This window comes from Carassius carassius, chromosome 25 (genome assembly GCF_963082965.1).
Source record: "Carassius carassius chromosome 25, fCarCar2.1, whole genome shotgun sequence".
Taxonomy (NCBI): Eukaryota; Metazoa; Chordata; class Actinopteri; order Cypriniformes; family Cyprinidae; genus Carassius; species Carassius carassius.
Window position 1 is genome coordinate 17,998,285 of NC_081779.1, and position 14,890 is coordinate 18,013,174.

The following is a 14,890-nucleotide window of genomic DNA, read 5'->3' on the forward strand; positions in this document are numbered from 1 at the left end:
ATGCATCATTTGCAGTAGATTACATTCAAGTCGATTCAGTGAAAGAATGGTTTGGTGAAGCAGGAAGAATGGTTCTTGTAGTACAGGTGTCCTGTCAATTAGCTCATTGTCTTTCCCCTGCGTGGTTTCTGTGTCAGGCGGAGGGTTTCCATGGAGAGTTGGAAGAGTTTCTGCTGTGGCTCAGACGCACAGAGAGTCAGCTGTCCGCTGCCAAACCCACAGGTGGCCTGCCTGAGACCGCCAGAGAGCAGCTGCAGCAACACATGGTACGCAAAATGAGTTCACCTCTAGTCCACTCATTAGATATCAGCCACTCTCAAATATGCACTTTATTAGAGCATTTATTTTATATGTTGTTTTTATTATTATTATAGCAAATAAATATTTATTTAGAATTATCGGGGGGAAAAACAAGAAAATACATGAAGAACATTAATAATATGTCAAATACTGCATTCGCATTCTATTAGGAAAAGCCTTATTGCTTTATATTGTTATTTGTTGACAGGGTTATTTGATTACATTTTAATATTTTGAAAGAGATTTTTTTTTATTTAAGGTTTAGTAATTTTGTGCTTTTGTCATTTTTATTAGTTTTGTTTTTGTAATGTCTTTAGTTTTAGTTTCCAACATTTCAAATATTAAGTTTTTCAATAGGTTTTTTCACCTATTAGTTATATTTTATATAGTTATATATAATAAACTTATCCTGCTCTTTCCTGTTTGTAGGAGCTTGAGGCTCAGTTGACCCAGAGGAGTGAGCAGTACCATCGACTACTGGATCAGGGAGAGTCCATTCTGCTGGCCAGAGGAGGAGAGGATGCTGGACCTGGTACCACCCAGACCCAGCAAAACATGGCCATGCTACAGAACAAGTGGGCCAGTCTCAATACCAAAATGGATGACAGAAGGGTAAAAGATACAAAGACAGATTCATGACCTTACATCCATGTTTAAATCTCAGATTTGATCATTAATGAACAGATGAATAAAGTATCTTATTCTGCTTTCCAATCCTAAGATGCCTTTGCCTCTGTGTTTGTCTCTTTCCACAGGATAAACTGGAGGAAGCGGTCTCGTTGGCGACAGGGTTCCAGACCTCCCTACAGGACACCATAAACTGGCTGACACAGGCAGAGCAGACTCTCAACATGGCTCAGCCACCCAGCCTCATTCTCGACACCGTCCTATTCCAGATAGATGAGCACAAGGTTGGGCAGAAAATGTGACTTGCTTATGTAGTATACATCTTTTTTTGCTTTTGATAAGAGGAGAAACATGCTACTGTTTATGTAAAATAATTTAATACTTTTGAGTAACTTAAGTCCTTGTCTTCATTCCTGTATGTTTCAGGTGTTTGTGAATGAGGTGAACACTCACAGAGAGCAGGTTCTGGCTCTGGAGAAAGCTGGCTCTCAGCTGCGGTTTGCCAGTCTCAAACAGGATGTGGTTCTTATCAAGAACCTGCTGCTCAGTGTACAGGCCCGCTGGGACAAACTGGTGCAGAGATCACTAGACCGAGGACGTCACCTGGATGAGGCCCGCAAGAGAGCCAAACAGGTACGTTTAGGTTTACCTCACTCTGTCTGTGTTGCTCTGATCATGTCTTTCTCCATCTGATGTTGGTAGTCTTCTCTTGTCTAGTTTCATGAGGCCTGGAGGAAATTGACAGACTGGTTAGAGGAAGCAGAGAGCAGACTGGACTCTGAGCTGGAAATCTCTAATGAGCCTGACAAGATTAAAATCCAGCTGGCCAAACATAAGGTACAGCATGCAAGCATGCATTAAAATGCTTTGTGAAGTTGAAAACTTTTAGACTTGTCTCTCATGCCCTCTATCTGTTAATCACTGTACTGCAGGAGTTCCAGAAGTCTCTTGGCTCCAAGCAGCCAGTGTATGACACCACAGTGCGCTCTGGGAAGGCCATGAGAGACAAGGCAACACTGCCAGCAGACACGCAAAAACTGGACAACTTGTTGGGTGAGGTCCGTGACAAATGGGACACTGTTTGTGGAAAGAGCGTGGAGAGGTGAGAAATTCTGCCATAGGACTTTCACCCATTTGGGTAATGATTGAATGCTGAATGAAGTGAAGAAAAGGAAATAATTTGGAATGTCTTCTCCTCAGACAACACAAGTTGGAGGAAGCCCTCTTGTTCTCAGGTCAGTTTGCTGAGGCTCTCCAGGCACTTGTTGACTGGCTGTATCGTGTTGAACCTCAGCTTGCAGAGGACCAGCCTGTCCATGGAGATCTGGATCTTGTTTCCAACCTAATGGACTCACATAAGGTACTAATGGGGTGATTCTCAGGAAAGTCTTGCATCAACAAATTTCCTATTTATTCATTAATAACAAGGTAAAGTATCTGTGAGTATTAATTCATACAAATTTTACTCGGAGTTCAATAATATTTTTAAACAATTACAACAACAGTCTGAAGATGTCAATGTCATTAGGAGATCTGATAAATAACAGTCAAGCACAGTTACTTGACAATATGTATATTTTTAAATCAACATTTTTATTTGATATTGACTGAGTTCTCTCATTACTGCACCCGCTTCCACAATTTACTACCTAATATTCAATATTTTTTGATCACATTGTGTGATCACTTACACAGGAGGCTTGAATGAGTACTTATTCTAGGCATTTCTGTGCAAGACAGAGTTTTAAGCATTAGTGCTTTATTTATTGTTCCTCAGGTCTTTCAGAAAGAGCTGGGGAAAAGGACCAGTAGTGTACAGGCTCTAAAGCGGTCTGCCCGAGAGCTGATGGACACGGGCCGGGACGACACTGCCTGGGTCAAAGTTCAACTGCAGGAGCTTAGCAACCGCTGGGAAACAATCTGTGCCCTGTCTGTTTCAAAACAGACTCGCCTCCAGCAGGCCCTCAAACAGGTACGTCTGACTGTTTTTCAGATTTTGTATAAAACCAAGAGTAGTGTTAATATTTTCTTCTGTTTCGTCTCTCTTTTTCTGCAGGCAGAGGAGTTCCGCACAGCTGTTCAGATGTTACTGGAGTGGCTTTCGGAGGCGGAGCAAACATTGCGTTTCCGGGGCGTCCTGCCAGAGGAGGCAGAGACCCTGCAGGCACTACTGCACACACACCGGGAATTCATGCAGACGGTGGAGGAGAAGAGAGTGGATGTCAATAAAGCTGCTGGCATGGGTGAAGCCATCCTAGCTGTGTGCCACCCAGACTGCATCACAACCATCAAACACTGGATCACCATCATCAGAGCTCGCTTTGAAGAGGTATGAAACCTGTCTGGGCCAAAAGTTAAATAAATGACCAAATAACAACCAAATATCTCAACCTAATATAAGTAGTCTGAAGTGCTGTATAATACAAATGTAGTAATATAATGTTTGCTCTACAGGTGCTGACATGGGCCAAACAGCACGAGCAGCGCTTGGAGACGGCCCTGACTGAATTGCTCAACAATGCTACACTACTGGAGGAGCTGTTGTCATGGCTACAGTGGGCGGAGACCACACTGGTGCAGCGTGATACTGAACCACTCCCCCAGGACATTACTCAGCTGAAGACATTGATTACAGAGCATCAGGTCAGCGGGACACCTCCGTTCCTCAGTTGTCCCTTTAATTGCATTGTTTAGTGCTGAGAGATTTCTTATTGGTTTTGTTTTCTTCCATCAGGTGTTTATGGAAGAAATGACGCGAAAACAGCCTGATGTTGACAAAGTGACAAAGACATACAAGAGGAAACCAGCAGAACATCCCAGCAGCCTGTCAGACAGGAGAGCGGCCCGTAAGAGACTTTATCCCCATCTGCACTCACGCTGCATACGAACACAAACCTTTACATTTGTTACTGTTCAGTTGTTTGTGGTTGTATATATGTAATGTTTTTAAAAGAAGTATCTTATTCTGGAAAACATTTTTATTATTATTTTGTTTTTTTTTAAATACAGTAAAATTTTATAAAATATTATTTCAATTATTGCAACTTTTGAGCAGAAGTGTAGATTTGATCTTAAATAAATGTGCTCACTGCTTTATACTGTGCAGTGTATACTGTATACTGCCTATTATGTTTTAAAATAGTATGTGAAAGAGATTGAGCAATTATAAAGGATACAATTTCGAAAAATAGAAATTTAAGGTCAAGTCATATACAATGCTTTGGTGTATGCAGTCACTAAGGTATTCCATATGTACAATAAACGTGTATGCTGTGCATAGTATGCATACTGATATACCTCAGAGTTCACTAAGTACAGTAGTATGCTACTCTGAACATATTTTTCTGTGCCCTCCTTGCAGGAAAACACCAGCAGCAGCAGCAACAACAGCACTCAGTACAGGTAACTGGTGGTAACCCTCGCCTCACCCAGCTCTGCTCCCACTGGCAACAAGTCTGGCTGCTCGCCCTCGATCGCCAACGCAAGCTGAACGATGCTCTCGACAGACTAGAGGAGGTATTGCATCTGTTACTACCTTATTATTATCGCTGTACTTTTTTACTCTTTGTGAAATGGTAGTAAAATAAGTGATTTAAAATGATGAAATCTGAGCAGTAGAAGTGTTAACTCGTGGCCTTTCTTCACCCACAGCTTAAAGAGTTTGCCAACTTTGACTTTGATGTGTGGAGGAAGAAATACATGCGCTGGATGAACCACAAGAAGTCTCGAGTCATGGACTTCTTCAGACGCATCGACAAGGACCAGGATGGAAAGATCACTCGCCAAGAGTTTATCGACGGGATCTTGGCATCAAGTACGGCCTCTTGGACTTGCCAGTAATCTAAGTTTTCATGTACCTGTTTTAAATGCCAGTTTAACTATGATTCTTTTTTTTCTTTTTCTTTTTCAGAGTTCCCTACCAGCAGGCTGGAGATGACTGCTGTTGCTGATATCTTTGACCGTGATTGTGATGGTTACATCGACTACTATGAATTTGTGGCTGCTTTGCACCCTAACAAAGATGCTTACAGACCCACAACAGACGCTGATAAGATCGAGGATGAGGTATGAACAATGACAAGAACTCTAATTTTGTGGGTTTGGCATGATAATGTACTTTTGGTGGTTTTAAGCTGAATTAAATCCAAATTTTTTGTATCCCAGGTGACCAGACAAGTGGCCCAGTGCAAGTGTGCCAAGAGGTTTCAAGTGGAACAGATTGGAGAGAACAAGTACAGGGTGAGAATCTGGAGCCCAATAGTAATAATCAAGCGAGAATTCAAGTCTAAAAGTTTGAATGCATTTAATATGACATTAATAAAGGTATATAAATGAGCTGCTTTATCACCACACCTGCTCATTCAGATCATTCCTAAGCTTGCCATTGTAATATTACGACTCTAACCATCATCATCAGTATGACTTGGTCATTTTGGAATTAAGGTGCCATGGCAGTTTTGTGTGTGTACGCAATACCACCATAACACTTCACACCCATCAGTCTGGCTGCTGCAGTCAAGATCATACCTCAGCATTATTATCCACTGGTTAATGATCTTTGACAAGACCGTTTACTAACTTACTGCATTGCACAGGCTACATATCCACGATGCTAACTCCACATCCTGATGTTTGTATGTCTCTATTTATCTTTTTACTACTCGACCTTCTGTGGTGGCCTCATTGTGTTTGTTTTCAAGCAGCCATTCACAAGCACTCTACCCTGCTCATAGCAACAAATCCCCATGCTCCCCGTGGGCATTTCCATGCCATCTTTAGGAATAGTTAAAAGGAAATTAATCACTATACTGAAATAAAAGGTTAATGTGTTTATGTCTGTATCTGTTATTTCACTCTTTTTTTTCTTTCCTCTTGTTTATTCCTCCTCCATGTGCACCGGACTTTTTGTAGTTCTTCCTTGGGAATCAGGTAAATTAAACAGTGTGTTGGTGGCATGTTCTGTGAAATCTGTTGCCTTTGCACAGTTCCCACTGCAGAAGCTGGTCTTTTATTCTGGGGTTTTTCAGACTGCCAGATCTAAATCAGTACACAGGACAGTTTCTGCATGGACTAGCTAAGAATTCCCTGTGGACAGCCCACATTCTTGGCTGCTGTCTGAAATGGGGATTTCTTTAGTGCCTTCCTGCTTTCTCAGTGGGCATTTCCTGTCTGGGAGACCAAAAATGCAGTACTATTGCCAAAATATTAAATGCATTTATATATGCCTTCCAAATGCAGAGGCAGATTTGATTTTCAAAGGTTCAGCTTATGTGTTGTGGTTGGGATGTGCTTGTTTTCTGTTGAAAATGATTTATCATGATCAAAAAATGTTTTGGATTTACAGGGCTTTCTGTTATGACTTTTTGGCTTTTGGTGGAGGAAAACTATCCAGTGGCTGATTTCTTGACTTAGAGAAAATAAACCTTCAACCAAAGCAATTCTTTGAAGTAAAAAAAGGACAAACATTCAGAGAAAAATTCTAGAGAATTGCTGTGGTGTGGTGTTTATTGTAGAGATGGGATTTGAGCTGGGCAAGCTTTAACATTAATCATGTGGAATTTAAAAAACGTGGTTCCCTGCATGTGATTTTTTTTTAAAAATTTTCCCCTTTGATTTGCCTAGTACTTCATAATATAATTAATATAACTAATTTGAATATGATCTTAAAAGAATAGTTCACCCATTTGTATTTCAGATTATTTGCTAAACCTCATGTTATTCCAAACTGCATTGTTTTTGTTTTTTCTTCTGTGGAACATAAATGGAAAGATTTTGAGGAACTTCTATGCAAATCGTATATATATATAAAAAATAAAATTCACACTAAAAATGAGCAGTCTGGAACAACATGAGCAGAATTTTTGGGTGGACTAGCTACTTTTAAAAGACATTATGAAATGATAATCCTTTATCTCTCTGTCTATCCACGTTCTTTCCTCTTCACTCTTCCTCTTCTTTCCTCTGCCTTTCTTCAGTTCGGAGACTCACAGCAGCTGCGTCTTGTACGAATCCTGCGCAGTACCGTCATGGTTCGAGTTGGAGGAGGGTGGATGGCGCTGGATGAATTCCTGGTGAAGAACGACCCTTGTCGAGGTAAGTCACTTGCTCTTTAGGGACATGAAATTGATTCCAGGAAGTGCTCAACACTGACAGACAAGTTGTTGTCACAGCATTATTCATATTTCCACTCAAAACTTTTATCATTTATCTCATCACCTTTCACTTATGTATTTTTGTTTGAGTGTTCTCATCTTTTCAGTACAATCTGAGTTCACTCTCATCTCATCTTCCATCACTTCCTATTACTTCCTGACCTCTTTCCCACTGTGGTTGTTTTTATGTGCATGGCCTACACATTTGGCCCTTTCTTTCTTTCTCTTTCTCCCTGGCACCCTCCTTTTTTGTTTTGTACAATTGTAGTGCATGGTGCATGTTCCTTAGGTCTCTCTCTTTCTCTGCCCCTTCCCCTATCTCTCTTTATCTCTCCCCAGTGCAACATCCAGGACTTAAAATCCTCCGTTCTGCCTCCAGCAGCTCCATATCATCTCACATAGGTTGGGTTTTTCTCTCTCCTTCTAGTTCGGATATTCTTCTTTTACACTCGTTTGGTTTCCCTCTGTTTCACTCACACCTCGTTTGGTTCTTTGTTGCTTTGCTGTGCTTTGCTGGCTGACACTGATCTAATGGGCCCCCGCCCTCACGCCTGGAGCTCATAATGAATCAATTGCGCATTGAGAATTCTGGCTCAGTCGTGTTTACATAACTTCCTGCATTTTGATTTGAGATCCTTAATGCATATAATTTATATTCCAAAAATGGTGTTTGTAGACCGTTTTTTCCTTTTTGTTGCCAAGCAAGAAATCTTAATGGAAAAGTTCACCCAAACAACTTTTGCACAACATAAAAGAAGATATTTTGAAGAACGTTTAAGCTGCTCTTCTATACAATGCAAGTAAATGAGGAATGGTAGATTTAACAACAGTAACGTTAGACACAAATCAATTTGAGGTTAATGCCATTTGCTAAATTTCTCATTAATACATGTTTGGAACAAATTGAAGGTGAGTAAACGATTTTTTTCATTTTTAAGTGAACCATCCATTTAAACACAGCGTGAGTGTGCGTATGTGACTCTTTCTGTGGGATTGTGTGAATGCGTGTTTTCATGTTGTCTCTTGTGTCTCTCAGTGACGGTCACTCCTGGCTATTTCTGCTGCAGAGGTACCTCATCTTCTCTCCTTTCTCACCTCTTAACTCTTTTCCTGTTTGGCAGCATCTGTCTGTCTATTCCATTCTGAGCCTCTAAACCTTTTTGTCCAGCTTTGGGTCCATCCCATCAATGCTGTGTCTTTTAGCATATGTGGGGTGTGTGAGTGTGTGAGGTCTATGTGTCAGCTAGCATCATGCTAACCATTCAGACCAGGCTTGGCCAGGCCTGGACTCGAGTCCTTTTCATGTGTGTCCTGGATGAATATTGCGAGTGTAAAAGCATCCAGGACCCAGGGTGTGGCCAGGCTTGGGGTTTCTAATATTGTTTGAAGCAAGTCATAAAGAGCAATTACACATGGAGAAATGAATTACAGGCCCCACCAGGTTTGTGGAGAGAAAATTATATGGTGCAGCAGTTATCAACTGCCCTGGTCTGACTGAGTTTGATGGAAAAGTGAGTGTCATGTTGTGTTGGGGAATCTACTTTGAAACTGTAGCTTGCCAAGCTAAAAGCTACTTATAATTTAAAGTAGTTGAAGTACAGTAAAATCACACTTTTTGAAATTTTAATTCGCCACACTACACACTAATACCAAAACAGTAGCTAAGGACACAAACTATGTAAGTGACTGACCACAGATAGTTTATGACAATGTCAAATCAAGTGGATTTTATTTTATTTTAAGAAAGATAGTAATTTATTAATTATTTATCTAAACTATAACCTAAAATCCCAGTATAAGGGAGTGGTGTTTGATTGTTGCACTTTTCACAAAAACTTTACTTGGATAATGCATCAGTTGAATCATTGTTCTGGATTAAGACAAAAGAAGACAGAACACTTTGTAGTGGTCAAATATTAGTGCATCAGGTTTTCGATCAATTTGATGAACTACATCTGTGGTTAGGACACCTGCTAAACTTCAGGAAAATTGGCTTAATGAATAAATAATAATTTTAAACCAGTGTCATTTTAGTGTTATTGTTACACTATTAAAGTTTTTTTATGTATTTGCTTTAAATAGCTTTTTTTTCTTTTTCTTTTATATTTTCGTCATTTGGTAATGTGCTTTTGACATTTCTTTAGCTTTATTTTTATGGGATGAAAGTAGACTCAAAATGATTAATAGATGCACGCAAAAATATCAATGTACTGCATCAATTTTATACACGTATTTTACGAACCACAAACAAATGCCTTTCAATTTGATTCGGGATTAAATGATTGTGCAGCGATTTGTACATATACAGACATGTTTGCAAAATAAAAATGTTCTGTTCTGCATTAATATATCATAAATTGCTGAATAAGCATAAATTGCATAAATCATGAAAACTGCAAAAATAAAGTTTTAAAATCCAAATGAACTGAACAAGATTGACTCAAACTAGATGTCAATTAATGCACGCGTGTCACCCCGATCCACATATGCATGGATTCCTTTTTGCACAAGCAATTTATGATATATTAATGCAGAACAGAACATTTTTATTTTGCAAACATGTCTGTATATGTACCAATCGCTGCACAATCATTTAATCCCGAATCAAATTGAAAGGCATTTGTTTGTGGTTCGTAAAATACGTGTATAAAATTGATGCAGTACATTGATATTTTTGCGTGCATCTATTTATCATTTTGAGTCTATTTTCATAACATATATTTTTATCTGTAGTTTTAGTACTTCAACTTTAGCTTATTTTAGCTCTTTTCAATTAATGAAAAATATGCAATAGTTTACTTATATAACTTTGTTAAAAACATTGATGAACAGCAGCATTTGATTCAATGTATTGCTAAAAAACAGTAGGCATAGAATACTATTCAATTATTTATCTAAACTATAACCTAAAATCCCAGTATAAGGGAGAGGTGTTTGATTGTTGCACTTTGCTCAAATGTAATGCTACATGCTATCTCCTTTTGTAACACTACTGAAAAATGTAACTGAATTGTCTGTGCTTTTAGTTAGATACTCTCCAACACTGATGTCTTGAGGACATAACCGAGAACTTCTGACCAAAGCTACTGCTGCCATTGTGCACAGCCCTCTCTCTCTCTCTCTCTCTCTCTCTCTCTCTCTCTCTCTCTCTCTCTCTCTCTCTCTCTCTCTCTCTCTCTCTCTCTCTCTCTCTCTCTCTCTCTCTCTCTCTCTCTCTCTCTCACACACACACACACACACACACACACACACACACACACACACACACACACACACACACACACACACACACACACAGCTGGCTGCTCTGATCTGTGTGTTGTGCAAGGGCTGCTGCGTTGGGTATCTTTTATTGGGAATGCTCCGTGGAGGCTTGCGTTGGTTTTCAGTGTTTGCTAAAAGCATTATCAGGCATGACTCTCAGGTGTCTGTCGACACTTTTTATGCGTGTGCACTCTTTTATGTCGTGGGCTGAGGGAAGTTGTGCTTTTTTTGTTTGTTTTTTGAAGATGCTTGCTCTGACTCACTAAACTGTTAACCCCCTGCATCGTGTCCACCGAGCACACTGACCGCTTTTAAAGTGGGTATACCAATCCCTCTGTCTGCACTGAGTCAAAGCAGTGGGCCGGAAGAAGTGCTGACTCTCTCCACTCTCTGCCTAATCATAGTCCCTTACGCCCTTGCAGCTGATTTAATTTCTCCTCCTTTTATCTTCTGCAGCTCGTGGACGTACCAACCTGGAGCTTCGAGAAAAGTTCATTCTTCCAGAGGGTCTGTCGGCCTTCCGGTCCCGGGGGCGGCGATCCAAACCTTCGTCACGCACGGCTTCACCCACCCGTTCATCTTCATCTGCATCACACAGTGCCCACAGCTGCGCCTCTCTACCCTCCGCACCTGCAACGCCCACGGCCTCCTCAAGGGTGAGAGACACCATATTACACTCAATTAGGATATGACACACATGAAACATGAAGGTTGCATCAGTCTCACACAGTTTAATTGCAGTATCATACATTACCGTTCAAAGGTTTGGGGTCAGTAAGATTTATATACAATATATATATATATTTTTTTTTTTGAAAGACGACACATTTATTCAGCAAGGATGCAATTAATTGATAAAAAATAACATTAAATACTTTCAAAAGATTTAGCTTTGCCATCACAGATTATATTTTGAATTATATTCAACCAGAAAACAGTCATTTTAAACTGAAAAATATTATTGTTTTTAGTGTATTTTTGGTCAAATAAACAGACTTGTCGAGCATCAGAGACTTACAAAAAAAAAAAAAAAATTTTTTAAAACATAAAAAAATGTTACTGACGCAAAACATTTGAACTGTAGTGAACATTCAATCACAGTTGATCTAGATATACAGTTGTGCTTGTTTACAAGCATTTGTATAGACAGCATTTGCAGAATCGGTAATGATGTTTAGCATTTTACAAAAACAAGAAATTAAATCCTAAAATTACTACTGCCTTGAAGATGCTGATGCATAACAGATATGTGCATGTATCAAAATAGGAGACAAAATCCAATTATAATGAGAAAGATCTTGCAGACTCTTTACAGTTCAGCACAACTGTAGGATCGCTTGTAAAGGCATTGGTAATTAATGTCCTTTTTCAAATAACACAACATTACACTTCATATCTGAGTGTTCTTCGTGGTCTTTATTTACATCTGTGTGTTTCATGAGTATTTGAATATGTGTGATTGCTTTTATTTTATGTTGTCATCTGAAGTTTAATAGGGCTCGCAAAATGTCTAAATCCCTGGTAGCCCATCAGGCAGGCATTCTTCAGGTTTTGGTAGCCCAAAATGAATTTAACTAGCATGCATAAAAAAAGACATTGGCTAAACTTTACTGTGGAGGAATCAGCATGATCAGCAAAAACTATTGCATATAGGGACGTAATGATTCACTAAACTTATGATGCGATACAATTCATGATACAGATTACAAGATACGATTTTCTTAAAATATTATATATATATATATATATATATATATATATATATTTTACAAAATGGGATTTAAGACAAATTATAAATGAAAAGGTGTCCTTTTATTTCTCAGACAAAATGCTGCATATTTCTTTGTGAAATTGAAATATTAAATAATAAAACTAACTTGAAATTTTAAAACGAATCCCAAATCGAAAAAATAAATAAATAAATACAACTAAAAAAAGATTTTCATATAAACAAAGGCCTTGACTGTGCTCTATTTAAAATCAGAGGCAACCACTGCATTTGAATTTCTATCCAAAAATGATGCTAAAAACATGTTATTTAGGTTGTATAATTTCAAAATTTGCAGCAAAAAAAGAATGGTCTGATCGTTAGCTTTGTGAATGATATACAAATGCCACTCTCTGACAGCAGGTGGCACTAATGGAACAGCAGGTATTTGAAAGCTGCTGCCCCTTTAAGACCGAATGCACGGATCCAATATAATGATGCAAATTTGATTTCCTTCTCCACTATTTACATTCACTTAAGACATAACTGACTGTGTTTACAAGAATTCTTACAGAGACATTTCTTTTGTGATAATTTTGTGTGTATGTGTTCATTCAGAAGCAAGGATACACAAAAGAGGAATAATTTCTGTGTATGTGCATTGTTTGAAACGGGGCTCTCTGTGCACACTTTGAATGCGGAGCAGGGCGGTGATACGTTTTGGGTGTCTGACTGGAAAACACAGTAGCCCCAGGGCGATGGGCTAGCGAATTTGCGTGCCCAGTTTAAACACTAAAAAGATGTATTTAAGAAAATGTTTCCAGAAACTTTTAATTCATTAGGCCCTATATTAATATGAACAAAGTTAGTTATACTGGTTTAATATAGTGCCAACCTTTTGGGATTTTTTCAATACACACCAGTAAATAATTACCTTTTTAATTTTTTGAAGCAAGGTTGCATTAAATTGATTGAAAGAGCCAGTGCAGGCATTTAGAATGTTACAAAAGATTTATGTTTCAAGTAAATGCTGTTCTTTTGAAATTTTGAGTAGAAAAAGTACTGGGGTAAAAATGCAGTTTTCTCAAAAATATTATGCACTGCTATTTATATTACAAAATAAGAAATATTTCTTGAGCACCAAATCGGCATATGAGAATGGCTGCTGAAAAGTCAGCTTTGCTATCACATGATTAAATTACATTTTACAACATATTCAAACAGAAAAGTTATCTCAAATTGTAATAATATTTCATGATATTACTGTTTTTAGTGCAATTTCATCAAATAAATGTGGCCTTAGTGAGCAAAGTAGACTTCTTTTAAAAACATAAAGAAAAATCTTTCAAACGTTTCAATGGTTTTGTGTGTGTGTGTGTGTGCGTGCGTGCGTGCGTGCGTGCGTGCGTGCGCGTGTTATAAATATTTTTTAAGGCAGACATATCAATCTGTCACTAATCCTTGATGTTTTGAACTCAGCAGTGTGGTGTCTCCTTTTTGGTTGATGGTTTCCGTCTCTGTTTATATTTTTGTTTTGGGATCAGGACATGATCACTACTGTCTCTGCATGTCAAAATCATATTGTCATCTGTGATTTTTATTTGTTCTTTGTCTTTTTGTCCCTCTCCCCTCCCTTGCTTGGAAAATGTGCCTCCCTCCCTCCACCCTTCCTGACTGTTTGTTCTCATCTCCACCTACCTACAAAAAAAACACTATTCTCTGCCATGCTGCATTGCCTCCCTCCACATTACTCTTTTTTTTCCAATTATCCTGGCTTCTTCCCACTGCTTTTTTGCTACTTGGCTTTTCCTCGTCCTATTTGCTACCGCGTTTCCCAGTCCTCCCAATCCCAATCTCGTGGCTATGCCAAGCCCTGGCTGGCACACAGTAAAACTCCAACACCAACCAAGTGCCAGTCCTGCCCAGAGCACAGCCAGACCCCTGGGCATGAGGTAACACACTGCCCCCTCCCAGTGCCCTAGCACACTAACAGTAAAAGCTTTAAGTGTAGCCTGATCTCAACAATTGGGAAGGACCTGAGGTAGATGGGTCCGTAAACTCTGTGACTCTTATATGTTGAGTGTAGACTGTGACCTTACGCAGCTTAGTCTCCAGTGTGAGAGCAGGCAGATTGAGAAACAGTTTCACAGTTCATTTCATGTTCATCAAGAAATTATTATACAGTTTTTTATCATCCAGGTCTTGGTAGAGAGAGTCTGGTAGAACGTAACCAAAAGTAGCTGGATGTTTCCAGAAAACAAATTCCAGTCACTTTAAGCTCAATTTTACCAGATTTATCTGTTAGTTTTATTATCCGTAGCTACACAGGAAAAATCGGGGCTTTTGTAATAAACTTTGTCTCTTTGCTTTTAAAGGGAGGCTCCACATCTAAGCTGAAAAGACCAACTTTCCATTCCAGCCGTGGCTCCTTAACTGGTGAGAACGGTGGAACACCAGCCGCTGCTAAACCTGGACGCACCGGTACGAAACCCTGAGTCTGACTGAGACTGAACTGATGGAAATTTATCTACCATATTTTCCGGTACTATAAGTCGCACTTTTTTTCATAGTTTGGCTGGTCCCGCGACTTATAGTCAGGTGCGACTTATTTATCAAAATTAATTTGACATGAACCAAGAGAAAACATTACCTTCTCCAGCCACGAGATGGCACTCTAATGCTGCTCTGTGCTCCTGTAGTCTACACTGAAGACATAGAGCGCCCTCTCGCAGCTGGAGACGGTAATGTTTTCTCTTGGTTCTTGGTTCTAAATAAATGCGACTTATAATACAGTGCGACTTATATATGTTTTTTTCCTCATCATGGACTTTTTTTGGAC

General features: G+C 39.2%; 1 protein-coding gene across 18 annotated transcripts in view; it reads left to right on the forward strand.

Annotated features, from left to right (window-relative positions):
* Positions 1 to 14,890, forward strand: part of macf1a (microtubule actin crosslinking factor 1a) — a 165,749-nt gene that overhangs the window by 148,167 nt on the left and 2,692 nt on the right. For 9 of the 18 annotated variants that reach the window (XM_059509717.1, XM_059509727.1, XM_059509718.1 and 6 more), the window contains 21 exons: positions 138 to 266; positions 730 to 912; positions 1,056 to 1,211; positions 1,354 to 1,560; positions 1,645 to 1,764; positions 1,860 to 2,029; positions 2,128 to 2,287; positions 2,705 to 2,899; positions 2,984 to 3,256; positions 3,382 to 3,570; positions 3,662 to 3,773; positions 4,289 to 4,443; positions 4,579 to 4,741; positions 4,838 to 4,992; positions 5,092 to 5,166; positions 5,839 to 5,856; positions 6,903 to 7,020; positions 7,419 to 7,481; positions 10,800 to 10,999; positions 13,890 to 14,003; positions 14,427 to 14,532. In XM_059509717.1, the coding sequence (XP_059365700.1) occupies positions 138 to 266; positions 730 to 912; positions 1,056 to 1,211; positions 1,354 to 1,560; positions 1,645 to 1,764; positions 1,860 to 2,029; positions 2,128 to 2,287; positions 2,705 to 2,899; positions 2,984 to 3,256; positions 3,382 to 3,570; positions 3,662 to 3,773; positions 4,289 to 4,443; positions 4,579 to 4,741; positions 4,838 to 4,992; positions 5,092 to 5,166; positions 5,839 to 5,856; positions 6,903 to 7,020; positions 7,419 to 7,481; positions 10,800 to 10,999; positions 13,890 to 14,003; positions 14,427 to 14,532 (3,061 nt within the window). The remainder of the gene's footprint in view (positions 1 to 137; positions 267 to 729; positions 913 to 1,055; positions 1,212 to 1,353; positions 1,561 to 1,644; positions 1,765 to 1,859; positions 2,030 to 2,127; positions 2,288 to 2,704; positions 2,900 to 2,983; positions 3,257 to 3,381; positions 3,571 to 3,661; positions 3,774 to 4,288; positions 4,444 to 4,578; positions 4,742 to 4,837; positions 4,993 to 5,091; positions 5,167 to 5,838; positions 5,857 to 6,902; positions 7,021 to 7,418; positions 7,482 to 10,799; positions 11,000 to 13,889; positions 14,004 to 14,426; positions 14,533 to 14,890) is intronic. The other 9 variants (XM_059509724.1, XM_059509722.1, XM_059509725.1 and 6 more) reach the window with 4 other exon arrangements.